The 25,627-nt window shown below is 61.8% G+C and overlaps 2 protein-coding genes and 1 long non-coding RNA gene across 3 annotated transcripts in view; 2 read left to right on the top strand and 1 right to left on the bottom strand.

Moving 5' to 3' along the window:
- LOC117651151 (head-specific guanylate cyclase) overlaps positions 1 to 15,177 on the bottom strand; it is a 91,621-nt gene extending 76,444 nt beyond the window's left edge. Inside the window, exon 1 of the mRNA XM_034394954.1 lies at positions 14,968 to 15,177. Coding sequence (XP_034250845.1) covers positions 14,968 to 15,177 — 210 coding nt within the window. The remainder of the gene's footprint in view (positions 1 to 14,967) is intronic.
- Positions 8,429 to 12,814, top strand: LOC117650791 (probable cytochrome P450 49a1). The gene is made up of 11 exons (XM_034394392.1): positions 8,429 to 8,497; positions 8,572 to 8,862; positions 8,999 to 9,102; positions 10,241 to 10,357; positions 10,423 to 10,499; positions 10,568 to 10,769; positions 10,934 to 11,102; positions 11,350 to 11,486; positions 11,685 to 11,796; positions 12,060 to 12,260; positions 12,513 to 12,814. Exons 1-11 carry the CDS (start codon positions 8,444 to 8,446, stop codon positions 12,621 to 12,623), a joined length of 1,575 nt encoding a protein of 524 aa, XP_034250283.1. The 5' UTR covers positions 8,429 to 8,443; the 3' UTR covers positions 12,624 to 12,814.
- A 58-nt stretch (positions 15,178 to 15,235) lies between the features above and the next one.
- On the top strand, positions 15,236 to 17,289 carry LOC117650632. Its single transcript, XR_004588056.1, has 3 exons — positions 15,236 to 15,369; positions 15,554 to 15,647; positions 15,762 to 17,289. It is a non-coding gene; the product is annotated as an uncharacterized LOC117650632 (long non-coding RNA).
- Positions 17,290 to 25,627: the final 8,338 nt, after the last annotated feature.

Genomic DNA, 25,627 nt, shown 5'->3' on the forward strand with positions numbered 1-25,627 from the left:
CTTTTCATTGCAGCTGCCGATTACACTTATCGTTTAATTTCTACCACAACAACAACAACAACAACAACAACAACAACAAAGCTTTTTTTTTCTTGAGGCTGCTCTGCTCACTCTACTCAGCGGCACTGTCGTCGCAGTGGCCAACACTCTGCGGGGCCGGGCCGGGACACCGGGACGCCCCCGGGAGCGAGAGAGAGGCAGAGAGGGGGGAAGGGGCGAGAAGTAGTGCTCTTGTTCGGAATCAGCCCGCATCGGGGGCCCGGCCCGGCATGGCGCGGCATGGCCCGGCATGGTCCGGCTCCGCCCGGCTCCGCCCGCGAGATAACACGCTTGTCCGCGGGACCGGCGGCCGAGCGGCCAAGCGGCCAGAGGAACGAATTACAGCGCCGCGCTTTCACGCGGGGCATCCCTCGGCAATCCCTCTCCAATCCCAACTCAGCGCTGTGTGTGTGTGTGTGTGTGTGTTGTGTGTGTGTGTGTGTTTGTGTGCGTGTGTCGGCGCGCAGGGACACACAGGGCGGCGGATTTGGTATGTGGCTGGCGTATTCGCGCGCCCCAAGTAATGGCGCAGTCGGAAGGCGAGGGGAAGATTGGGCGGCGGGGAAGGGGGAGGGGAGAGGGGGAGGGGAGGGGGCGCAAGGTGAGAACGCGCGGCGTGTGCGCGTGAACAAAAGGGTTGCAGTGGGACGTGACGGCGTGGTGGTGGTGGTGGGGGCAGGGGCCGACACGCACACACACATTCACACACACACACGCACGCACACACACAAGAGCGGCCTGCTTCGCCGGAAGACCGCGGCGGCCTTCATCTCAAGTTTCGCGCCGTCCGCGGCCGTTGAACGGTGCTCCCTCCCCTCATTTCCTTCCCCTCCCTCCCTTGACGGCCCCCCCTCCCCTCCCCACCGCGTCCCACCGGAGGTCGTCTCCGAGGTAGAAGTCGAAGGTATGCGGGAAGCGGCAGGAAGAGAAAGGGTCAAGCGATTTAGAGCCCGTGCAACACAGCACCACTAAATTTGTAAAAAAATGGTTCGCTGAGAAAGTTCGCTGACTCTGGACGGCGGAGCCGGTTAGCAGCGTTTATCGGAAATGGTGCGCCTATCAGTTTCTTCAGGAAACGGCCGCGTTTGCCACAAAATGAGTAAGCAATAAAAACTTTCCCTGTGTCTCCTTTGTGATCCAAGCTGTGTCAAGTCAAGTGTAGCGGGTACGGAGCGGCTGGTTCCACGGTGACAACGAGATAAGCGGGGAGTGGAGGCAGCTCTAAGTGCTCGCCGACAACGCCGACGGGGCCGAGCGGCGCTCCTCCCGCCGCGTCGCCAGCCTCTACCCTCGCCTGCAGGCACGCCGTGGCGCGCTGTCGAATATGCGGGAGAAGAGGGTTAAGTGATATTGGCGAGTCGCGTCGACGACACTTGGCCGCGCCGCCTCCTCCGGGCCTCCGGGCGCCGCCGTACCGCACCAGCGCCAAGCCACCCGGTGCTCCATCCGCCGGGCCATGGCAGGGCCATCGGCTGGCACAGGGTGCACCTCGCTGGGGGCGTGCCCACCGCGTGCCCACGGCGTGCCGCGAACATCGCAATCACGCCGCGCGCCACATGGCGAGTCACTCCCCCGAACGCCCCGCCCCGCCCCGCCCCGCCCCACCACCATGTACCTACTCATCATTTATGAAATGGAGCCGCGACCACTCCCCGGGCTTGCGGCCGGCCGGCCCGCACGGCCTGCGCAGCCCCGTCGAAGAGGGCTGGCCGCAGCTGCCGCACCCGGCCGCAGTCCACTTACTGCAGTCTCTTGGCCCTCGCCCCCGAGATGGCGGCGCCCGGGCGGAGGGGGATGGGCGGCATGCAAAACCAGCCGCTTGGCCATGTAAAGCGTGGTGGGGCCGGGGCGGCGCCGTGGCGGCGCCGTGGCCTACTGGCCGGCCGGGGAAAGCTAGCCCTGCAAGAGCTGACCGGGGAAGGGCTGGAGGGTGCCCAAGGCGCAAGGAAGGACTCCGAGTAACCAAGGGGTTGGACGAGGGCCGGCCTAGGACTGAGGTTGGGGTGCGACGGGAGGGCGTGGTGGCCCGAAGGCGACCCGAAGGGCAGGGCTGGCCCAGGACCAGCCCTTCCAGATGGAACGACAACAACTTCGACACCACTCGACAAAAAATAAGTGTCATGAAGTGGGGACCCTGTAAAAAAAAAGAGAGTCCCCATGCTGTCGAAGTAAACACAAGCAGGGCTAAGTTTAAAAGCCAAAGTTGGTCTATTATCGCACTTGCCGAACAGTTGTTGTTGAAGAAAACACTGGCATGAATACATTGCCCCCACCACCGCTTCCTCGACCGTTCCCGATCGGCCGAGCGGCGGGGCCGCTTGACGGCGAGCTGGCGGCCGAAGAGTTGCCCGCACTTTTATTTCCGTGTTTGCTTTCGGTTTTCCATCGAACGCACCGTGCTTTTCCTGATGGAATTATTGAGCGAGTACGGGAAGCGTCCTGCCCGAAGGGAGCCTCATAGAGAGGGCCGTAGGGCCGAAAGGGCCGCATCGCAGTCTGCCTAGTTCCGTTATCCCACAAAGTACTGACAACAAAAAACTCAATCCCGTCGGGGTAGCGGCCCCATCCCAAATCAGTCGGGATGCCGACTAAAACCCTTGCTGGCCGGGGAGCGCGTCTCCCACAGCATTCCGGAGGTGTGCTTTGTCTCACTCGCACTCGTGGGGGAGGCGGGGTGGCAAGAGCAGTGTTCGGCATGCTGCAGGGCGGGGCGGGGCGGGGTGGGGTGGGGCGGCCACGCGGCCACACGCAGCCCATTAGCGCTGCCACTAATTAAGGTGAGTTTTGAGGACCGCATAATGAAAGGATCGGCTTACTGGGTGCCGAGCCTTGCCTCGCACCCCGCCTCGCCCCGAATCGCCACCACACCGCGAAGAGAAAGTGGCGATGGCGGAGGCACCAATACAATTTTGGAGCGGCACACTCGTTAGACGCGATCGCCTCGGCCCGGCCCGCCACACCCCGCCACAACCCGCCACAACCCGCCACACCCCGCCACACCCCGCCACACCCCGCCGGAGTGGGCTGCCGCCGCCGGCCGTCGCCCAATTAGGTAGCATGGGCACGGGCCGGCACGGGCCGGTGAGGGTAAACAACATGCCGACGCCGTGTCGCCGGCCCGAGGCACGGCAGGGCACGGCCGATTCTGGCAAGCCGCCAGAGCCAAATTTTGCGGTGTGCCAGCCCGCCAGCCCCGCCAGCCGCCGTCAGCCCTGCCAGGTCGAACCACCCCCGGCTCGCGCCGAAGAGGGAGCCGGCCGCCGAGTTGGCAGCCTGCGGCCGCGGCCGGGAACTGGGAACCTGAAGCCGCGGCGGGGCGGCGGGGCGGCGGGGCGGGGCGGGCGGGGGCGGGCGGCGGGGCGCGGCGGCGGGGCGCGGGGCGGCGTGCGGCGCGCGGCGTGCACTTCCGGTGTGCGTCTCTCCGCTTCTGGGTTCAGCCGGGCTTCAAAGTAGCGGCAGTCGGAGCCGCAGAGTTCCTTCTTCGGAGTCGGTCCGTCCGGGTGCGCCAGGTACGGTGGGGCGGGGCGGGGCACGGCACGAAAAAAGCAAACTTTGGCACCGATTGAAAGTTGGCAGCACTCACAGCAAACAGAAGGGGCAGCGCGTTCTGTGGGGAAAAGGTTCCGCCGTTTTACCGCGTGCAAGCGGATGGGGCGGGTTAGAACTTTTCGACGAAAGGCAAAAGAAAGAAAATGAAAAAAATCTGAATGATGTGATGGGACCTTGCCAGAATGCAACGCAAAAACACAGCATATCGAAGCTTATTTGGTTTTCTGTCCATAACGTCATTTTCACCACGGTTTGGCGATAGACCTCGGACTCGTTGCCAAGGTTCTCGCGTACCGGGTGCCACGGGGAGCTGAGGAAAGATTTGCAGCCGGCCGGCAGTGTGGTGGTGGTGGGGACGCCGGGCGGGCTTAGCCAAAGTAATTACCTGGGCGTCGCGCCTTGCACGACAACCACCTGGATTACAATGCAGACTCCGTGAGCCAATCACGGCGTGCTTGCGGTGTAGCGGACGCGCGGACCCGCCGTCGTGGCCGCGGTGGCGTGGAGTGGATGGAGTGGAGTGGAGGTATGAAACCACCACAGTCCCGCTCTCCTTCTTTTCCTCTGTCGTTTTTTTTCTGCGGCGCTTTTCCCGTTTTTCTGCTCTTTCTTCCCCTGCACTGTGTGTAGTCCACCCGACTTGCTCGCGCTTAAGGCCGCTACCCCCGCGCCACGCCCCGCCCCGCCGCCCCGCGAGGCACTGCCAGAGATCGCCGCGAGGATACGTCAATCACTCGGCGCCAGAGCGCCGATCCCGAACACTGCTCCGTTGCTCTGTCTCTGTCGCACCCCCGCAGAGCGGCCTGGGTGTGCGACAGAGACAGGGCGACGGAGGTAGTCAACAAGGCGCGGCCGATGAAGGCGGCAAAGGGCCGCCGAGGGCTGAATGCGGCCCTCGACTCCCTGAAGGGCAAGGGCGCGAAGGCCTTGGCACGCCTTGGAACGCCTTGGCGCGCCTTGGAACGCCTTGGCAGGACCGCGGTCCCTTTGCAGGGCAGTGGGGCACTGGCAAAACTTGCTGGCGAGGTAGGGAGACTCGAGCAGGGCCTTCCTCTGTCTCTCTCGCTCGCCCTGCCTCGGCCACTAGACGCACTCAGACAAGGCAAGTGCCATGGATTTGCGGGAACCCTTCGAGTTTGGGTATGCGGTCCCGAAGTATACGACTCCAATCGAAACACAGCCAAAGGGTTGCGCTAACAACGAGGAATCCATTGAACCACGCCATCTCATTCGCAGGTTGCCCAATAATGGACAAAACGTGTCCAGAGTTAGTTATGACCGTCCCAAGCCGGCGTCCTCCTCCCGCCACCCCGCGCCTCCTTTTTTCCGCCGACACCGTAAATCCATTTTCCGTCCGCACAGGCCGCACCTCCCCGCTAACGTCGTTGCGCACAATGAGCCGAACCATCAAAGACTCAAGGCCCGATTCTTTGGCGTAGAAATATGGGTCAGAGTCTCTTCTTTCCGGGACGCCCTCCCTCCCCTATCCTCTCTCTCTCTCTCTCTCTCTCTCTCTCTCTCTCTCTCCCCTCTCTTCCTCTCTCTCTCTCTCTCTCTCTCTCTCTCTCTCTCTCTCTCTCTCTCTCTCCTCTCTCTCCCTCTCGCTCGCTCGCTCGCTCTCTCTCCCAGCGCCCAGCGCCGCCCCAGCGGAGGCCTTGTGCCAATCATTGACACTGAATAATCAAATTCCTCTGCGCGGCGTGCCGATCGAGGCGGCCGAGGCGGGGAGCGTCGTCCTGGCAGTGCGCCGCGAGGCCGTGGGGCCGTGGGGCCGTGGGGCCGTCGGGGGCCGACGGGGAGATGCCAAACTCCGCGCCCGCAGGGTTAGTTTCCCGCAACTCCGACGCCAGCCAGCGGCAGCCAGTACCGGGAAAGGCGCGAGGGGGCAGAGCGGCCTAAGGCAGTCGCAGGCGAGGCAGTGCCCCGCAGGCGGATTCCGAGAGTCGTTTTCGTCTCTCTGTCTCTCTCGCACCTATATGGGGCGCCCTTGATTGCGCGAGAGAGACAAGGTGACGAAAACTACTCTCGGAATCAGTGCACTGGTGCGCGGCCTCGCCGGCGCCACGGAGCGGGGCAGAAAGGTGACGCAACGTTCCCCTGGGAGCGAGATTTGCCCTTCAGCTCATAAGCAGACACCATGTGGCCCCTCCCGTCCCCGCTCCCCCCACCCCCGCTGCCCCCGCTGCCGCCGCCCAGGCTGCGGTTTGGCAAATTATCCGGAGCGCCGCTAAAGTTGCGAGCCGAGCCGAGCCGGGCCGGGCCAGCCCTGCGAGGATGAGCCGAGCCATGGCCGAGCCGAGCCTTTTAGTCTCCCATCTGCCCGCCCCCTGCCCGCCCCCCGGCCCCGCTGCGGCCCCAGTGGCCGCTGTCAAGTCGCGGCCCCTCTGGCGGCACACTGGCGGCCCTGGCAATCCGGCAGGCAAGCGGCCAGACCGAGGCCTGGGCCCTCGGCAGCCCTCGGCCGGGCAGGCGGGGCACAACACACACCTGCATCAAGCGGCTCGAGAGGTGCCTCGGGGCCTCCATTAGTCGTCGGCCAGGCCGGGGCCCAGACCCACTCCCAACACAGCCACAAAGTCCCCGGTGCCCGGACTGCCCGGACTGTCCGGGACGAGCCGCCAACCGAGGTCGGAGAATCCGCGCAGCGAGCCCTTCCCTCTGGCCGGCCACACACACCGGCCTCCACCGAAAGGCGAGCCGAGTTTAATCTGAGCGAAACGAGAAACACCTGGCGCTGGAATTGACGTTAAAGTTTAGGTAGCCACGGTGCACACACCCACCCCCAAGAACAACGGAAAACTCGCTAGTCATCGAGTTTGTTCCTAGTCGACGTTTCGGCAGCGTGTTCCCGCCGTGCAGCCAGAAAGAAACGCAAGAAAAGGGGACTACTTTTACATTTGAAATGAGTGAGGCCGAGTCAACAGCACGGGCCTTGCCCGGCCTTGCCCGGTGTCGACGGGATGTTTTACCCCCCGGCTGCCCTTACCCCCGGTACACTGTGCCTAGGCATGTTTTACCCCCCCGGTAAATTGTGCCTAGGCACATTGTACCCCCCACCCTCGAGGGTAGGGGGTACAATGTGCCTAGGCATGTTTTACCCCCCGGTAAAATGTGCCTAGGCACGTTTTACCCCCCCCGGTAAAATGTGCCTAGGCATGTTTTACCCCCCACCCTCAAGGGTAGGGGTACAATGTGCCTAGGCATGTTTTACCCCCCCGTAAAATGTGCCTAGGCACGTTTTACCCCCCACCTCGAGGGTAGGGGTACAATGTGCCTAGGCATGTTTTACCCCTCACCCTTTGCCACTGAGCTGTGTGACACAGCCGAGACGAAACTTAAGTGCTGACCCGGCCAATAAATGACTGTTAAACCCGTTGACATTAGCTCTGCGGCAAACAGGTGACGGATTCCGAGAGTCGTCGCTCTGTCTTTCCCCCACTAAGAGCGCCCAGACTGCGAGAGACGCGGAGCGCCCGAGGTAAAACGTGCCTAGGCACATTTTACCGGGGGGTAAAACATGCCTAGGCACACTGTACCCCCTACCCTCGAGAATGGGGGGTAAAACATGCCTAGGCACATTTTACCGGGGGGGTAAAACGTGCCTAGGCACTTTTTACCGGGGGGGTAAAACATGCCTAGGCACATTGTCCCCCCTACCTCAGGGGGGGGGGGTAAAACATGCCTAGGCATTTTTTCCCGGGGGGGTAAAACATGCCTAGGTATGATGTACCGGGGGTAAAAAGCTCCAGGGGGGTATAACATACCGGTTACACCGGCCTTGCCGCCTGCACCCGCAGCCCGCTGCCGCTGCGCTGGCCGTGCATAGGCCGCCCTGCCCCAGGCCGCCTTGCCCCAAACTCCCCCCCCCCGGCCCCCCGGTGGCCGCTGCAAGTTGTTTACCCGACAGTCTCGTTACTTTGAGCAAATACTGGTTCCATCGGGGGCCATCAGCGTGGTGCCCTGCTTGCGGGGCCCCGGGCTCTGGAGGGGCCTCTCGGAATGCCGAGGCCGTGGTGCACCACCAGCAACGACGGCCGGTCGGGTCCCTGATGGCGACCGTCCCCGCCAGAAGTCCGTCAGGTGTCCGAAAATTTGGATCCGCGGCGCCCGGTGCTTCTTCCGGGCCACCTTGTCCACCCCCTTGCATAGGGTTTCTAGGCCATCGGACATCGACGGCCCACCGGCCTACGGCTGCCTCTGCCAACGACCCGTCGGCTGGCTGTCCTCTGGGGAGACACGGCACGGCGCGGCCCTCACGCGGTCCAGCCGCACTCAGCGGCATGATGTGCCATGCGCCGTTCCGAATGCGAAAAAAGAAGAAAGCGACAACAACGGGCAAAAAAGGGACGAGAGAAAAACCGATTTGCTGATGGGAACGAAGCTGCGGCGGCGTGACGCGTTCGTTTTCGAGCCGCCTCGGCGGGGTGGCCTGCGCGGCCTGCGCGGCCTGCCCCAGCCATTTCCGCGCCGGCCAGCGCCAATTCCGCGCGTGATTGAAACCGCTGCCAAAGGGACGGGGACGAAACGGACTGAGTCGACAGTGACACGCCGCGCTACCCCGCGCGCGAGAGACTGCCTCTGCCGGCGGAGGCGGGAGTCTCCCGCACGCGGAGTAGCGTCCAGTGGCGACAGTGACTGGTCGGTTCAGACTTTCACCACCGCTGCGCTGCCGACCATGAGACTGCACTGACGACTGTCGCTGCGGTCGCCGCGCCGCGCGTCCAGCAGTCGCTGACATCATCAACAACAACAACAACCCGTCACCCTAATCTTGTGTTTGCTTGTGCGCTCCCCTCCCCTCCGCCGGACCGGCCGGACCGGCAGTCAGTCAGTCAGTCGAAGCCCGCCACGCAGCATGTCTCTGCCGCGCGTGCAGCGTGCGGCCCGCTGCGCCCTCCGGCTGCAACAGGTACTCGCCGGCAGACCGACCAAACTGCCAAACTCCGACCAGGGCTTCTTTTTCCTTACGGCTTTTCTTTACAGGAACGTTCGGCCCTGCGTGCGGTGGCCGCGCGCGCCCGGTCCACCGCGGCTGCGCTTGCGGCCGAGGCGGACTGGGACGCCGCCAGGCCCTACAGCGACATCCCCGGCCCCAAGCCTCTGGCCGTCGGCGGCAACGCCTGGCGGTTCATGCCGTACGTCGGCCAGTTCCACGGCCTGGGCCTCGACGAGCTCATCGCGGCGCTGCACGCCGAGTTCGGCCCCGTGTGCAAGCTGGGCGGCATGCCCAGGCCGGACCTGCTCTTCGTCAGCGACGTCGACATCATGCAGAGTGTGAGTGCGTGTGTGTGTGTGTGAGTGTGTGACCGTGTGTGTGAGTGTGTGAGAGTTGTGTGGGTGGGTGAGTGTGTGAGTGTGAGTGAGTGAGTGTGAGTGAGTGAGTCTAAAGCGTTTCGTAACACGTGCACAGGTGCTCCGCAACGAGGGCTCGTGGCCCACTCGGCGCGCGGCCCAGACCCTGGAGCACTACTTCCGCGACCTTAGGAAAAACTACCTCGTCAGCTTGGCGGTTTCGTGAGTATCATTTGGGCCGAGGCGTGGCGCCCCACCCAGCATGTTCGACCGGGCCAGCGGGCTGCAGCGGGCTGCCTCCGCACAGCCCGTGTGGAACGAAAGTCTGTAAAGTTGTCGTAGTTTTGTCGTTATTCTCACGATGAATTAACATCAAATATACTTCGTAACTACGACGAAATAACGTCAAACTGAGCGTCAAACGCGTTTGGCGTTAAACAGCAGGTAAATTTGAAGTTTTTTTGTCGTTAAAGTGGTCCGTTTTACGTCAAAAAAACTTCAAAATGACGGTGGTCCATGGAGCAGCGAGCCAAAACAGAAGCCTACCCGCCGAGTATCGAACCGAGACCCTAGCCCACCAACGCGTTGGAGGACAAGTGTCGGAGTTCGAAGCCGCTCGGCCAAAGCGACTTGTGGCGGTCGGAGTGCATCGACGCGAACTGCTTCGCCTCGCGCTTCCCGCTCTCGCATTTTGTCGCAGCAACTTAGAGCACTTGATCTAAGTAACGCTACTTGGGGTTTGAATCAGCTGGTGTTACAAAACACATTCCAGCACGGTAAAAACGGTTCCTGGTTCCCCATGAAACGTATGGTAAAGGGATTTCCAGGGAGTTCCTTGGAAAACCAGGAACCAGGTAGCGTTACTTAGATCAAGTGCTCTAAGTTGCTGCGACAAAATGCGAGAGCGGGAAGCGCGAGGCGAAGCAGTTCGCGTCGATGCACTCCGACCGCCACAAGTCGCTTTGGCCGAGCGGCTTCGAACTCCGACACTTGTCCTCCAACGCGTTGGTGGGCTAGGGTCTCGGTTCGATACTCGGCGAGTAGGCTTCTGTTTTGGCTCGCTGCTCCATGGACCACCGTCATTTTGAAGTTTTTTTGACGTAAAACGGACCACTTTAACGACAAAAAAACTTCAAATTTACCTGCTGTTTAACGCCAAACGCGTTTGACGCTCAGTTTGACGTTATTTCGTCGTAGTTACGAAGTATATTTGATGTTAATTCATCGTGAGAATAACGACAAAACTACGACAACTTTACAGACTTTCGTTCCACACGGGAGGCGCTGTCCTTCTCGCACTCATTGGGTGCGAGAGAGGCCAAGCGACTCCCGACGTCCCATCGCGCGCGTTTGTTTCCAGGAACGGCAAGGAGTGGCAAGACTTCCGCAGCGCCGTCAACCAGGTCATGATGCAGCCGCGCAACACGGCGCCCTACGTGCAGCCCATCGACAGCGTGGCCCAGGACTTCGTGGCCAGGTGGGTCACAGTGCTGTCACGGACGCTGTCACGTTAACTGCTGCGCCTTTCTGTGTTTGACGCAGGATGAGGGAGATTCGAGCCCCGGACGGCAGGATGCCCGCCGACTACACCGACGAGCTGGCCAAGTGGTCCCTGGAGTGTAAGTGTGCCCGGGCACACTGTGAAGGGCTGGCGCCACGTGCTTTAATCGGCCTGGTGGTTCCGCAGCCATCTCGTACGTGGCCCTCGACACGCGGCTGGGCCTGCTGGCGGGCGACTTGGACCCCACCTCGGACGCGGTCGTCATGATGGACACCATCAGGGGCCTGTTCGACTGCATGTACAACCTGGACATCAAGCCCTCCGTCTGGAAGTGGGTGTCCACCCCCACCTACAGGAAGTTCGTCGGCAACATGCACTTGTTCACCAGGTGAGGGTCACGTGGTCGCCGCTACCCCGCGCCTCCGAAACTCTCTGAGCGCTTTGAGTTAAGGGGTAGCGACGACGCAGCTCTACCGTCCCCGAAAATAGTTTAACACTGTCACGAGTTTGGCAACTGAGTTGTAGTTGAACGCAGAGTGTGTTTGTTGGCAGCCTGGCGTCCAAGTACGTGGACAGGGCGGTGGCGAGGCTGAAGGCCCTGTCGCGCCGAGAGCTGGAGCAGGGCAACCGCAGTGTGCTGGAGAGCCTCCTGATTAACACGGGGGACCCCACCAAGGCCGTCTCCATGGTCATGGACATGCTCCTCGCCGGCGTGGACACGGTGAGCATGCGCCCACACTGTGAAACCAAATGTGAAGAACTCTTGAAATGCGCGCTCGGAAGTGCAGAGTTTGCATAGTCTCCGCACTTCAAGGGAGGGTTTCTCCACGTTTGCATCATGCTAAGATATGGCGGCTCTGTGTGCCACTCCACACTTGAACTGTAGAGATTGCAAGCTCTCCACTTCCAAGTGTGGGAAATTACTCCGCACCGACTTGGCAATGCATGACATGGCCGTGTATCTGCAGACCTCCGCGGCGATGAGCGGCTTGCTGTACCAACTGGCCACCAACCCGGACAAGCAGGCCAAGCTGCAGGAGGAGCTGGACCGCGTGATCCCCGACAAGACCGCGCCCATCACACAGGACCAGATGGAGCAGCTCAAGTACACTTTCACTTTCGCCTGCAGACTGATTCCGAGAGTCGTTTTCTTCGCTCTGTCTCTCTCGCACCTATGGAAAACGTTTCACCAGTGTGAGAGAGACAGAGCGACGAAATCGACTCTCCGAGTCAGTCTGCTGGACCGTCGTTAGAATTTCAGTGCCCGATGACTGTTGCTATCTCTAGTTGACCGGATGTGCAGGTACGCGCGCGCGTGCATCAAGGAGGCCATGAGGCTCATGCCCGTGCTGCCCACCTCCTTTCGAGACACCGGCAAGGACCAGGTCCTGGGCGGCTACCGGGTGCCGAAAGGGGTAAGTCCTGCAGTCAGCACACGTAGCGGCCAAAATTAGACGCGGTTCTAGCTGCACAGTCGCTAAACAGGGCTTGAACCGAGCGTGTGACCCCACCAATGGATTCCTCGTTCAGAGAGCAATCCATTGGCGGCGTCATACGTTCGTTTCGAGTCCCATTTAGCGACGCTAGAGCTCGAAACGCGTCTAGATTTTGGCAGCCTCCACCGGTCTTCTGGGCCACTGTGAAGCACGGTGTGCCCGTCCACCGCCTTGGCTTTCAGACCACCGTCGGCATGTCCAGCCTCGTGATGGCGCAGGACGAGAGGTACTTCCCGAAGGCCCGCCAGTTCCTCCCCGAGCGCTGGCTCCCCGGCGGCTCCAAGACCGACCATCCCTTCGCCTTCCTGCCCTTCGGCTTCGGGCCGCGCATGTGCGTCGGCAAGCGCTTCGCCAACCTGGAGCTGGAGAACCTCGTCGCCAAGGTGAGGCGCTCGCCTTTTTTCCTGTTTGCTCCGCGGAGCTCTTCCATTTCATCTGCGGTCCTGCCGCCTGGCTGGTTCCAGAGGATCGTTTACTCGCTGTCTCTCTCGCACTCCTCAAGGAGGCGCCCCGCGAGTGTGAGAGAGACAGAACGACGAAAAGATCCTTCGGAACCAGACCGCTGTGTCTCCTGCGCACAGTGCAGGGTTTACCACTTAGTTCAACTAGCTGCCTTCCATTTCCTTTCCCCACAGATTTTCCGGAACTTCACGCTGGAGTGGAATCAGCCTCCGGCACGGACCAAATTCACCATCTTCCTGAAATTCGAGACTCCACTCCAATTCATCGTGAGGGATCGGCCCTAAACGGGCTGGCGTCGAGGCGTGCTGTGCTGCAAGTGCGAGAGGGAAGGGGAGTCCAGACGCGCGCTGAGTTACTTCTCCAACGGAAAGACGGTCAGTCCAAAAGCCCTTTGTAAAATTCAAGTCCCGCGTTCGCCTTCATTGTAAAGCATTTTCTCAAGTGTCTTTAAAATACAATCAAATCAGAGACTTAATTTCCAGCGCACAGCATTTAACCTATTCTAACCCTCCTTGAACCGTTCGCGAAAATGACGCCAAATTATTTATATTTTGCATGTTTCCGTTTGAGGGTCCAAGCAGTGCTCGCCAGTTCCCATTGCGGAGTGCCGCCCGTGGTTTACCCGCTGCTCCCCGGCGTGCCGCGGCGTGCCGCACCGAGGCGACCGTGGCACGAAGGGGGCGCGTTGGCGGCTGGGTGGCGGTGGGGCGCCGCGGGGCCCCGCGGGGCGGCGAGGGAGGGCTGCACGCAGGGCACGCAGGGGGTCAAGGCATCAAGGTGAGGGTCGAGCAGGCCGAGTCGAGTCGGCATACGCCCACGCGCACAATGCAGAGATCAGAAAAGCTCCCCTCGAACCGGCCAAACCCGCCAAAGCAACCCCCGGTCTCTCCGTCGGAAATGGAGCCCTCGCCGACTACAGTCCCGTTTTCAATGCGGAAGTGATTAAATTTGTAAACGATCCGCGATCGCGGAGCCACCGCGCTTCCGCCTGGCAGCGGCGGACCCTTCCTGGAACCGCTGGGGCGACTGGAACAGCGGGCAGGGCAGTCTGGTTACCCAGGCATTGTCTATCCACTTTTCCAATAACATCGCCTTCGGCTCCCCCTCCCCCTCCCCCGCCCCGAGTCGGCTGTAAAACCCACCCCACCCCACCCCGGCCACCACGCGCCGGCCTGGCTGTGTCCTTCGTGCAGGCAGCGGCGGGGCGGGGAGGGGAGGGGGGGGCGCACTGTCAATGTTAATTCTTTTCCAAGCGCGACAACGTGACGACGGTTGGCTCACAAAATTTCAAAGTGCAAAATAAAACTTATTTCTGTTTTCGCGGATGCGCATCTCATTGATTATTGTGGATGTAGCCTGAAGAAGTACATCTGCTAGGGTAATTAGGACTGACAATTTTGGGGTCGAAAATTCGTTTCTGATGCAAACGAAACTCTTGCGACACCGATCTTGGTTGTTGGTGCAGACTTGACACATGAGCACTTTTTGACCTTGCGGTCTTGGAGACGATGCTCTGTCTCCCTCGCACCTTTGAGGACACCCGTCGTGAGTGTGACAGAGCCACGACCTGCCCGAGCTTACAGTGGCCGCGGCGATATCGCGGGACTTTGCGCATTGTAGCCATCGATCCAGCTCGCCGGCAACGCCTTGCAGCCTTGTGGGGGGGGGGCGCTGCAGGGCGGCCGCGCTTTTTGCTTCGGCCCGCATCTTGAGGGATATTGAACCCCTTCCTCGGCGCGTGGCCGTGGTGGCCATGCACGCCGCGGCCACGCCACGCGGCGGCCACGCGTGGCACGCGGGCCGCGTCCCTGCCTAACACCAGCGCGCCACCTCCACTTGGTTTGCTGTTGTTGTTGTTGTTGTTTTGCGGTCCTGGCGGTGGCGCCGTCTGCTCGTTCGCGCCGACTAGATTATCCGTGAGATTAATGGTGGCGGTGTCCGAGGCGACGGGGTGCGCGCCGATCGGCTGGCTGGTCGGACCGGCATGGCGGCGGTCGAGGCCGTGGCCGAGGTCGCGGTGGCGCCGTGTCGCCGTGCCCAGGCCGCGCGGTCGAGGACGTGGCCGAGGTGGTGGCCGAGGTCGCGGCGGCGCCGTCGCCGTGCCGAGGCCGCACCGCCGCCGCCTGGCGTTCCACGCGTTTCGTGGCCTGCCCGTGCTCTCCAAAGTAGTTGCCGGCTTGTTTTGGAAACGCGCGGCCCAGAAGTAAACAAGAAGTGGGAGGGGGGATGAACCCTTGCGGCCCGGAGTATGTGTCGCCCTGGTGTCATCGCCAACACCCCGCCCCACCACGCCGCGCCCCGTCACGCTCCAGAGTGCTGGTTTATCGGGTCAGTTTATTGGTCACAAAACTCCGGGCCAAGCTCGGCGTGGCGCTGATACGATCGTCCATTTACCAAGTCTGATCAATATGGCGGACATGGCTGGAGCCAGAGCAGCAGCAGCCTGAGAGCACGTCCGGGACGTGCAGCCTGCTGCAGAGCCGCGACGACGGCGGGCTCGTATCTCCGGAAGCATGGAGACAGCTCTCATTCTCCACCGTTTAGCAAGGAATGTCTCAAATTTGAGCACTGGGGCTCCGTTTACGTCGTCGTCGGAGACCGCAGTCACGATGGAGGGCGTTTACTCACCGGAGGGTCGCTGAGCAGGGACACGGCCTCGCTGAGGTGCTTGAGCTTGAGCGTGCTCACGTCTTCCACGTCCTCTTGCTCCAGGACATGCGGCCCCAGCGCCGTCCCCGCGGCCTGCAGGGAGCCTTGGCGCGACGGGCCGCCCTGGTCGCCGGCCTGGCTGCCCCGGCGGGCGTCGCCCAGGGACAGCTGGCTGAACGGGCAGTGCATGGCGGGGCCGCCGCGGGCCTGGCGGGGCTAGGGGGCGCGGGGGCACGGGGCGCGGCGGCGCGGGGGGGCGCGGCCCCTACAGTTCCATGGCCAGGAGCGGCCTGCCTCGCCGAGCACTCGGCCAAGCACCTCCCCGACGACGCGTCGAGCACTCCGAGCTGAAGCCTGAAACAGAACAGAGACACGCGTCTGGTGAGTGTCGGTGCGCATCGCCCCCAACCCCAGCCCACTCCACCCGGCCAAATTGGCAGTGGTTGTGCTGCAGCCGGCCGCGGGTCGAGGTTGTGGGTGGACGGCCTTCCATTTCATCCAATCTCAGGCTAAATTTCTGAAGATCGTTTTTATACGTCTTCGTAAGGTGCGTTGACATTTGCAGATACGTTTACTCGTCAACGCACGGCTATGACGTCATCGAATTACGCATCCCGTCAACGTGGGGCAGTACGTCCAATTTGATGAAACATTGTGAGGTACGATGAATTTTACTGTTGTATGTGTTCTCATAGTAAGAATAGAAGCGTTCGTAATGTCTTTATGGTTCCATAAAAAAAAGAACTAGTATAAAGATGAACCTTTATTTTCAGTTTCGCTAATTCTTTGTCCGCCACGCCAACATCCAATCACAGCCGAATCGACCTGTACAATCGATTCAGGCACCGCGATGAAACGATTATCCTCGCTAACTGGCAATCGTCGCCTCATGAATGGAAAAGTGTGCGCCGGACACGACAATCGAGTCCGGTTGCTCAATCAAGATCGGGGCTCTGGCTTGTCCCGGCAACAGCGGCGACAGCCGATCACCCGCACCGCGAGTCAAATGGCCAGACTTGCTCTCTCCTTTCAGGAAGGCGAGACGATGAAGACAAAACAGTTTCATCGTTCTGCGACTCGGAAAAAAAAAAGTTTCCACGACAAACAGCAAATTAACTGTCTAAAATTTTCGAGAAAATTTTAGTGATGTTTTCAGGGTGATGATACGTCCGAAAATACGATTATGAAGATTGTATAACCCGTCAAATGTGCCGGAAATGATGTGGCGGATCGAAATCGAAGTCAACAGTTTTCGAACTCTTTTCTTCCTCGCTGGACCTTGTTTCTTGCCCAAACTGGAGGGGCGCGTCCGTACATTTTTACGATACGCTGACTGCAGCCGAATCCTTTGGCAGAGTGATTCCTGAACAGCGTTTCCATCGCTCTGTCTCGCTCGCACCGCTGCTGAAGTCCCCCTATGTGCATGCGAAAGCGACCAGGAGACAGAGAGAGAGAGAGAGAGAGAGAGAGAGAGAGAGAGAGAGAGAGAGAGAGAGAGAAGGCGGCGAGCCGCGCAGTTATTATCGTTGCTTTTAATCCGGGCGGGGTAAACACAGGGGCGGTCGGGAAGTGCCTCGCTGCCGCTCTGAATCTATCACCCCGACGGGGATGGGACGAGCGGACAAAAAAAAAGAGAGAGAAAGAAAGAGAGGGGGGAGGGGAGGGAAGGAGGGAAGGGACAGAAAGTGCAGGTGCCACGCGATCCCCTGGGCCCTGTTCGGCCCCGTTCCATCGCAGCCCTATTCCTGGTTTTATAGCCATTTAGCGTCCCGCTCGCCTTGCCGCCTCGGAGTGGTCCCGTCCTCGTTCCTCCAGGTCGCGGACGTCGCGGACGTCGCGAACGAGGAGGCACGCGGCACGAAGGGCGCACGAACGCGGCACGCTTCGAACCTTACGGGGTGTTTTGAGCATGCGGAGCTACAAGCTATTTTTAGTTTGTCATGCGAAGAAATAGTTCGTAAATTACGAACGATTTTCTTCGTGAGCTCGTGTGTGCTTTAAAAGATGAGCGTGGACTTTTGGTACAGAAGTATTGACGAATACTGCAGGTGCCAGTTACGAATTTGCACATCGACCCCTTCTAAGAAAAACATTGGCAGCTCGCCAGGGCGCCACTTGGTCGCGGAGCATTCGCATCACCTTGCTCATGTTTCAGAGAGATAGTGGTACTTTGAAAACTTCCGAAAACGCATGACCGCCAAAGCCATTGTGCTCCGGCCCTCGCCACCCCGCGCGTTCTCCCACGCCCGGCACCCCTACGGCACCCCGCCCCACCTCGTCACGCCTCTTCGCTCAGGGACTCCACACGCAGCGCAGCAGTGCCCCAGCAGGGGCCTGGCTGCCCCACAGGGCGGCCCACAGGGGCGGCGGGGGGCGGCGGGGGGCGGCAGGGGGCCGCGACAAATGCTGTTATAAATGCGGAGGAGTTTCACGCTGTTTGCGAGCAGATGACGTCTCTAAAATATAGGCAGGCGGCAGCGCGGCACAAGTGGGAGGGGGGCGCGAGGGGGAGCGGAAGGAGGAAGGGGGATGCGGCTCGGAGGGAAGTCAAATGAGGGCTCGTTATTTTCACGCACAATTTTCTACATGTGGAAAAAAAAACTGCGAGGATTCTTCTTCCTTGTTTTCTTCGCGTTGCTTCGTAGTTGTATTTTTTTACGTTTCGTTTTAATATTATTTTCACTCCCTTTTCGTTCGCGCCATTCCGCGGCAGAGTGTCTTCCTGGGGGAATAAAGCAGCCGCACTCGACACTGCCAGACAACTTTCCGCGTTTCGTTTTATACAAACGGCACCGCTCCATGTCCTTTACGTTAATTTTTTTTTCCAGTGGGCGGAACAAACTGATGGCGTGAGGGTCCAAGGTTCAGGCGATGGCAGATTAGTAAAATGCATCGTTCCGTCCCAACGCGCTCCTCCTCACCCGGCGCCACAAAAAGAGGCGCGAAAATAAAACAAACGAAAAGCGACATCAGCCGCGAAACCTGCCGGTGCGTTATGGCATCAACAAAAAGCGCGGCGCGGCGGAAAACAAAAAACAAGCGCTTTGACGCTCGCCGTGCGCGGGGCGTTCGCGCGGCGTTCGCGGGGCGATCGCGGGGCGTTCGCAGGGCGTTCGCGAGGCGTTCGCGGGGCGTTCGCGGGGCGTTCGCGGGGCGTTCGCGGGGCGTTCGCGGGGCGTTCGCGGGGCGTTCGCGGGGCGTTCGCGGGGCGTAATCGTCCGTCACTGGAATGGCTTGCCTGCCTCGCGCACCGCGCGGCCCGGACCAAACTTTAGACTCGAACTCGCGTCCGCATCGACGGACAGCTCGCTCAAAGAGCGGCTCACTGCCGGCAGGTCGCCTCATTCGAGTCAGACTTTCTGGTTGCGGGGCACTGAGGAGCACTCCGGGAGCACTTCAGAGCTCGAAACGTGGCCGGGCCAGAGTTGTGGCCGCCGTGCCGTGTCGTGCCGAGTCAAGGCGAGTCAAGCCGGAGGAGCCGGCCGGAGCGCCCAATGGTAATGGTAATGCCCGCCGCCCCGCCCGCCGCGCCCGGGCGTCGCGCGGCCTGCCTACCCCACGATCCGCGGGCGGCGGGCCACTCGCTGCCACTCGCTGCCACTCGCTGCCACTCGCTGCGACGTGCCCTGACTGCGGTCGCCGCCGCGCGGCGCGCTGTCTGTCATTCCGGGCCAACTCGGGCGGGGCGGGGCGGGGGGCGAGCCCAAATTGGGGAGAGAAGCGGACGCTTCATCCGAACCTTGCAATTACTTCTTTTTGCCGCTGTCTGCAGGACGGACAGGCGGGCGGACGTCGCTCCAAATTGGCAGTCATACAGAATTTGGTTGATTAAGGGTGAAATCAATTGCCAATCGGATCGTTTGTCTTTTGTCATTGTTTTTATGGGAGAATCTGCTTTTTTAGGCGATGAGTAATCCGATAAACCTTACCAGGTGATACCCCGACGGCCTGCGCGGACATTCGCGCGCCAGCCAGAAAAAAATGGCATTCAGAGCTTCCTGATCTTTTGCAAGGATTTCAATGAAACATTTCCCTTTCTTCGCGTCAATGTTCTTTCTTCTCGGCGGCCCAGGAAGAACGACGCCCGTCGAGAACCGGAGGGGAAAAAAGTCCCACCAAGAGGATGTTTTTTTTTTTTTTTTAGCGTGTAGTGGTAGCGGAGTGGGTGTGGCGCGGTGTGGCGCATCCCTTCCTTCCAAGTGCGGGCCGTGCCTGCCTCCCTGGGGCACGACGAGTGCCGCGTGCGCGGGGCGTGCGCGGGGCCCGGCCGCGCGGCGTGCGTGCGTGCTCCAAATAACAACACGGATGTGGCTCCGATCGAAGAGACTGGCTCTGCTGGCTCTGCCAGCTCTGCCATGCTGATACGCGTCAGCCTGCCGTGCATCGAGCATGTGGGACGGAGTGGAACATCGGATTACGTATAAATGGCGTTCCTGACAGCATCGGGGCCGCCGGCAGGCCGAGGCAGGCCGAGGCATGGGACGCCGCTCGCTAGCCCAGCAACACGCAAGGTACACAGAGAAGCAGCGGCCCCGAAGTGGCCGAATATGTCTACATGGTGTGCAAACCACGGCGCCGGGCCTCGCCGCAGGCCTTTGCCGCGCCGCGGGGCCCCACGCTGTTTGCTGCCGTTGTGTGATCGGTTCTCCGGGCGCCCCGACCACCACCTGGCTGGCGGGCCCCACGGGGCGGCGAGCCGTGCTTGAGTATCAGGCGTCGTGGATTGAAGGCGCCCAGTGCAAGGGCGCACAAAGTTTCGAAGACACAAAAAAAACTACACTTTGTCCAAAACTTTATAACTTTGGAGAGCACTTGTAAGTGGTTCATAATTTGTGACTCATAGCAGCGTCCGGGGCGGTGCGTGCAATATCACCTTTTTAACAAACTACTTTCTTTACATTTTGTGAGCATAATATAATTTCATGAAGGTTCGGTGGAGTGACTACGCGTTCTGAAGTCCATCGCGAAGGCCCCCGCCGAGGGGAGCGTCCCAAGCCGCAGGTCCCGAAGTTCCTCAGTTCGCACGGAGAGTTCCAGTCTGGAGTCCCAGTGCCCTGCCCTGCCCGCCCTGCCCGCCTTGCCCACTGCCCAGTGGGACTGGGATGATCGTGCCCCGATTGGGGGGGATCGCTTCATATTGGATGCTTGTCCGCTCCTCCCCCACCACGCCCCGCCACGCCCCGCCACGCCCCGCCACGCCCCAACATGGCCAGCCCCACTGGTCTGTGGCTACGGACCCTCGGCCGGTGGTCAGATAATATGGCTCTCAGATTGCCTGCTTGGATCGCAGTCCGTCTTCCTACCCTACCTTAGCTTCTCGGGGCGGGGCGGGGTGGGGAGGTGTGGGCTCGACTGGCTTCGAATGGAGCGCCTCCGCCGGCGGTCTCTCTCTCCCCGCGCCAGCTTTTTGCCTCAGAACCGAGTCACTTTGCACCGCCACGGCGCGCAGGGAAATGCTGGGAAGGCGGAAAAGGCGGCGGCTCTCCGCCATTGAGAAGGGCCACTCGGTAGGCCTCGCCGACGCGCCGCGGAGCGTCCCGGTTTGCGCAAAGAATGAAGTCATAATGGAGTCACTTCGCCCCGTTCCGCTTTCTGTCACGCTGCAGTGATTCCGTGCAAAGCGGCCGTCGCTCTGCTGTATCCCTCTGATACGGCGAGGCGTCCAATGAGTGAGAGAGAGAGAGAGAGAGAGAGAGAGAGAGAGAGAGAGAGAGAAAGGCCTCCCGCGGAATCAGTCTGACGGCACGGAAGGTGGCCGAAGAGGCCCTCCGCCTGCCGGGCTAGCCCAAGGCACCCAAGGCCTGGCCGGACGGGCCGGACTCGCCGAGGAGGCCACGACGTCCGTCAATGCGGAGGGCGGCGCACTGACGCGACACGCCGCCAGACACGCCGAACAGAGGCTCAATTTTCTCTCTCTCTCTCTCTCTCTCTCTCTCTCTCTCTCTTCTCCTCCCTCTCTCTCTCTTCTCTCTCTCTCTCTCTCTCTCTCTCTCCCCTCTCTCTCCCTCTCCCTCCTCTCTCTCTCTCTCTCTCTCTCTCTCTCTCTCTCTCTCTCTCTCTCTCTCTCTCTCTAGGGGATGCCCCCTGCGTGCGAGAGGGACAGCGACAGGCCTCTTCGCAAGCAGCCTGCAGGCCGGCCAGCCCATCGATTCGGGCCTGCACTGTCAACACGGAACAAGGCGCGCGGCGGACAGAGATTTTTCACGGGCCGCCCCGCCGGGGCTGCGCCGGGTCGGGCTGGGGCTTTTCGGAGCGGGGCGGAGGGGCGGCGAGGCCCACGGCGGCCGCGTCACGCCTAGCGCCGCCCAGCGCCACGGCCCCACATTATTCCGGTCAGGTTCGGACCCGGGGCCGTGGGTCAGCCCACACGGCCAGCATGGGCCACGTGTACGGTTCGCCGATGGGTCACCGATGGGTCACCGATTGGTCGCCAACGGGTCACCGATGTATCACCGATGGGTCGCCAATGGGTCGCCAACGGGTCACCAATGGGACACTACTGGGTCACCATGGCAAGCTGTGCCATCATTGCAGATGCTCGAGCTCAACGAGCTGGTCTGGCCCTGGACGGCCCAGGACGGCCCTGGACGGGGCGTCCTCGTACATAATCACCACACACACGAGAATGAGAGGGTGGCGAGGCGCCAGCTTGTCGAGCGAGGCGGCCGAGGCGGCGGCCACGGCACTGTCGGCGTGCCTCCTACTGCCTCAGTGCCTGCTTGTGGTGCCTGCGAGGCAACGCCAGGCAAAGCCAGGCAATGCTCGCTATCGCCGCCGGCAAACACGAGCGCCGTGCCGCCGCGCCGCGGGCTGGCGCATTGTTTACTGGTTGCGGAGACTCGGTTTCAGAATAATTATTTCCACCACCCTCCCCTCCCGTCCCCGGCACAACACAGCCGCGCGACCAAGGACGTGTGTAGTGCAGCGCCTGTCGCAGTCCTCGTCACACACAGCCGACTGCGGCACAATAACTTGGAAGCTGGGGCCCGCTTTATGCGCAGGTCGGGATTCCATAAACGGCTCCAATCAAACACAGTTCCTTTGGTGGGGCAACGCGAGGGCGCACCAGGTGCTTGGTTCCAGCCCTGCCCGAGGCCCTGCCTGCGACAGGGCAGAGAGCACCGCAACGAGTCCACCGAGCACGCCGTGGTTTCCAACTTTCGCGGCGGTGCAGTGAGTGCACTTCTTTTTATCCCGTGCACCTGCTTGCCTCACTTTTCTTATCGTGTTTCGCGCGAGGGACCAAAGAGCTCCCGCGACCTGACTGCGGCCGTGGTGAGGGCGAGGGCGAGGTGGGGCGGGGTGTGGCGGGGCGGGGTGTGGTGGGTTCGGAGGGGCCGGTGGCGGCCGGGGGCCTAGAGACGCGCACCCGCAACAAATCGCAGAGGGAGAAGGAGACCGCTGGGTTGCGCCACCCCTTGCCCCCGTTTTAATATCGCATTTCCACTGCGCGCACCAAGCTTTTAATAAATTAAAAATGAGAAACGAAATAAATTATTATTTTATTTTATTTTTTTTTCATTTTTTTAAGAGGGGAAGAAATAAATGCGGCGTAGAAAAAAAGAGGCCTCTGCGCTGTCCTGTCGTCCGGTCGGAAGAAAAGAGAGAGTCAGTCAGTCCATCTCGCCGCCTCGAGGCCCACTCTAGGCCTCCAAACCCGTCCGCACCTGGACAGCAACGCGCTGCAGGTAGGCAGCACTAGGAAGCACTAGGCAGCACTAGGAAGCACTAGGCAGCACTAGGCAACATGCGCGGTAAAGACGGCCGCTGGGCGCGGATACGCGGCTGAGGGGTGCCGAAGCGTGTGGTAGGCGGGCAAAAGCAAAAACGTAAGTAGACAAAGTTTGCTTGCAGCCTTCCCTCCCTTCCCGCCCGGACCAAGCAAGCCCCTCATTGGGTGCGCCCCCGAAGCCTCCACCCTCCACCTCCTCCACTAGTAAGCGGTTCGCGCTGACGTGTGCGCTCCGCTCCAGCGGCGTCTCGGCGACGCCTGTTCCGCTTGTTCCGCCTGTTCCACTTGTTCCGGGCACACAGGGCCCCACAGGGCCCCACAGGGCTGTAGCTGCAGCGCCGACTGTGTTGACTGCGGCAGACAGCCGGCTGCGCTCGCTGCGCTGCACGTGCGCGTTGCACGTGTGGCCGACACCGCCATCAAGCCGTCATGCTGCGGCACGCTCGCTCAACAGTCGCCCTCTCTCGCTCCCTCCAGCCCGCACACGCGGGGCGCCCCGTAGCGGCGCGAGAGAGAGACAGAGCGACGAAAGCGCGGTTTGTAATCGCTCGGCAGCATGGAGTAACGCGTCCGGCCTTCCAGGCTTCCAGCCTTCCAGCCCATCGACCCGGCCGCGGCGTGGCGGGGCGTGGCGGAGTCGTTGATGCGGTAAAGCTGGGCTGCGTCCAGTGCGGTACCCATTGCCCTGCTCACTCTACAGGTGTCCCGCCGCCCCGCCCCGCCCCGCCCCGCCCGCGGCCGTGCACGCCGAACATGCACGTCAAGCAGTGCCCCGCCGCCCCAACGCGGCTGACGGGACGGGGACCCCGACGGGGCGGCTAGGGAAGCTCTAGGCGGACGAAGCACTAGCGAGGCGCACAGGTCACCGGCGCCTCCCTCGGCCGGTCGCCTGCTTCGCGCTTCGCGGCCACCATGGCCTTCCCGCGCGCGTCACTCCACTGCAGTGGCGCGCTGCGCAGCCCTCTGGCTGGCGGGCGAGGACGAGAACGTACCGGTGATCGTCGGTTCGACGTGGGACGCGGCTTGCTGCTGCCCCGTGGGCCCGTGGGGGGCGAGGGCGTCGGGTCGCGGCGCGGTGGTCGCGGCAGGGCACGGCGGGTCACGGGCGCGTCACGGTCGGTCACGCTGCGGCACGTCGTCACGGCATCACGCGCTGAGGCTCGTCGGCGAATGCGGGTTCGGGGCGAACAGGGTGTGCACCAAGCCGCATGGCGCCGAGTCCACGACTGGCTGCCTGCCTGGCCGCGGGGGCGAGGCGAGCGCGCGGCGCAGGGGGGGCGGCGCGGCGGGCGCGGTGGGGTGCAGTGGGGCGCGGTGGGGGCGCGCTGGGGCGGCCCGGGAGGGGGTAATGCCACAGTGGACCCACCAAGGGAAGGAAGGTGCGAAAGGGGCGTGGAGGCAGCCAGGGCGGCAGGGGAGGAGGGGCGATGCAAGAAAACGGAGCCAAGTACTTTCGAGGCGGCCAGCTCCACCTTGCCCTTCTCGTTCTCCAGTCGGGCGCGGCGGCGGGCAGAGCGTCCCTCTCGCGGAATGCGGCTGTGCACGCTCATTTCACTCTCGCCGCGGAAAACGTCATCGGTCCGTTGGCGCGTGTGCCGCAGCCTCGGTCCGCAGCCACTGTCCTTGACGTGAGGGCTTGGTCGCTCTGTCTCTCTCGCAGCCCTCGCGCAATGCCAGTGAGTGCGGCAGAGACGGAGCCTCCACCGGACTGCTGGCCCACTGACCGGCGACCCTTCCGAACTGCTCCTCGCTAGGCCGTTGCGGCGCTGAGAGGGCAGGAAAGAAAGCGACCCAAGCCAAGCGCCTACGGTCAACTTTTGCCGGAAAGAAAACAAAAACAAAGAAATAAAGAAAATTTTTCAAAACGGCGCGAGAAGCGCGGCAAATTGCTTTCCATCGGCGGATGGAAATCATTTGAGGGCCGGGCAGTCGAGAGACTCATCCGGGCCGATTCGGCATTCCTTTGTGCGCGAAAGCAACGCGAAAGCGGGCCAAAACTACGGCCGATGGCGATGCGGCACTGCGATCGGACGGGCCGGGCCAGGCCCAGGGCCCAGCGCCTGGCTCATGGCTCGCCGCCCCGGCAGCGCGGCAGCGTCCTTCGGCAGCCCTCCCATTATGTTTTGGTTCGACGCCGCCGAGAAGTGATGAATGAGTGCGAACAAAGCGACACTATTTGCAGGATTTTCATTTGAGTGGTGGGTCCGGGGTGGCGGCGGGGCGGGGGGCGGTCAAGTGGACGCCCCTTTGTGCCTTTCATGGTCCGCGACGCCGTAACAGCGCAGCTCTGCCAAAATAAGCGCAAGCGAAATATCACACTCCTCGTGACGGTCGCAAACTCGCGCGCAAACAACAAACTCGACGGTCGCCGTCCCGCGAGAACTGTCCAGCCTTTGTGGTCCAAGTCCGTGAACTCCGTGATCTTCGGGAACTCCGAAAACCACTCCGCGCGCGCGGGGCATTGACAGGGAACTATACCTTCGCCGCTCCCGATGCGTTCGGGAAACTCGGCGGCGCGGCGGCGCGTTTCCCGCATTTCCCTGGAGTTTCCTCCAGGAGGCTTTCATTGCGCTAGGGTGCGCGACAAACAAACGACCGTGCCGCGCGTTGGAATGCTGCGAATGCCTCGCTGCTGCCCTCATGGGCGGGGCAGGGAGAGAGATTCCGCAGCCAAGATTCGGCCGAGGCGATACCATTGAGACGGCGGGGCGGGGCGGGGCGGGCAGCTAGGCCGCAGGCGGGACGCCGCCGCGCCCCGCGGAGTTTGCGAACAATGCGGAGGGTACGTGATCAGTGGCCGATACCGTGGCCCTCCTGGCGCCGCCCCCACAGCGCGCTGGAGTACCTAGTCCAGTCTCCCCTCCCCTTCCCCCTTCCCCTTAGCCGCGCGAGCGCATATTGACGACC

This window comes from Thrips palmi, unplaced genomic scaffold, assembly GCF_012932325.1.
Source record: "Thrips palmi isolate BJ-2018 unplaced genomic scaffold, TpBJ-2018v1 HiC_scaffold_5, whole genome shotgun sequence".
In the NCBI taxonomy this organism is placed as follows: Eukaryota; Metazoa; Arthropoda; class Insecta; order Thysanoptera; family Thripidae; genus Thrips; species Thrips palmi.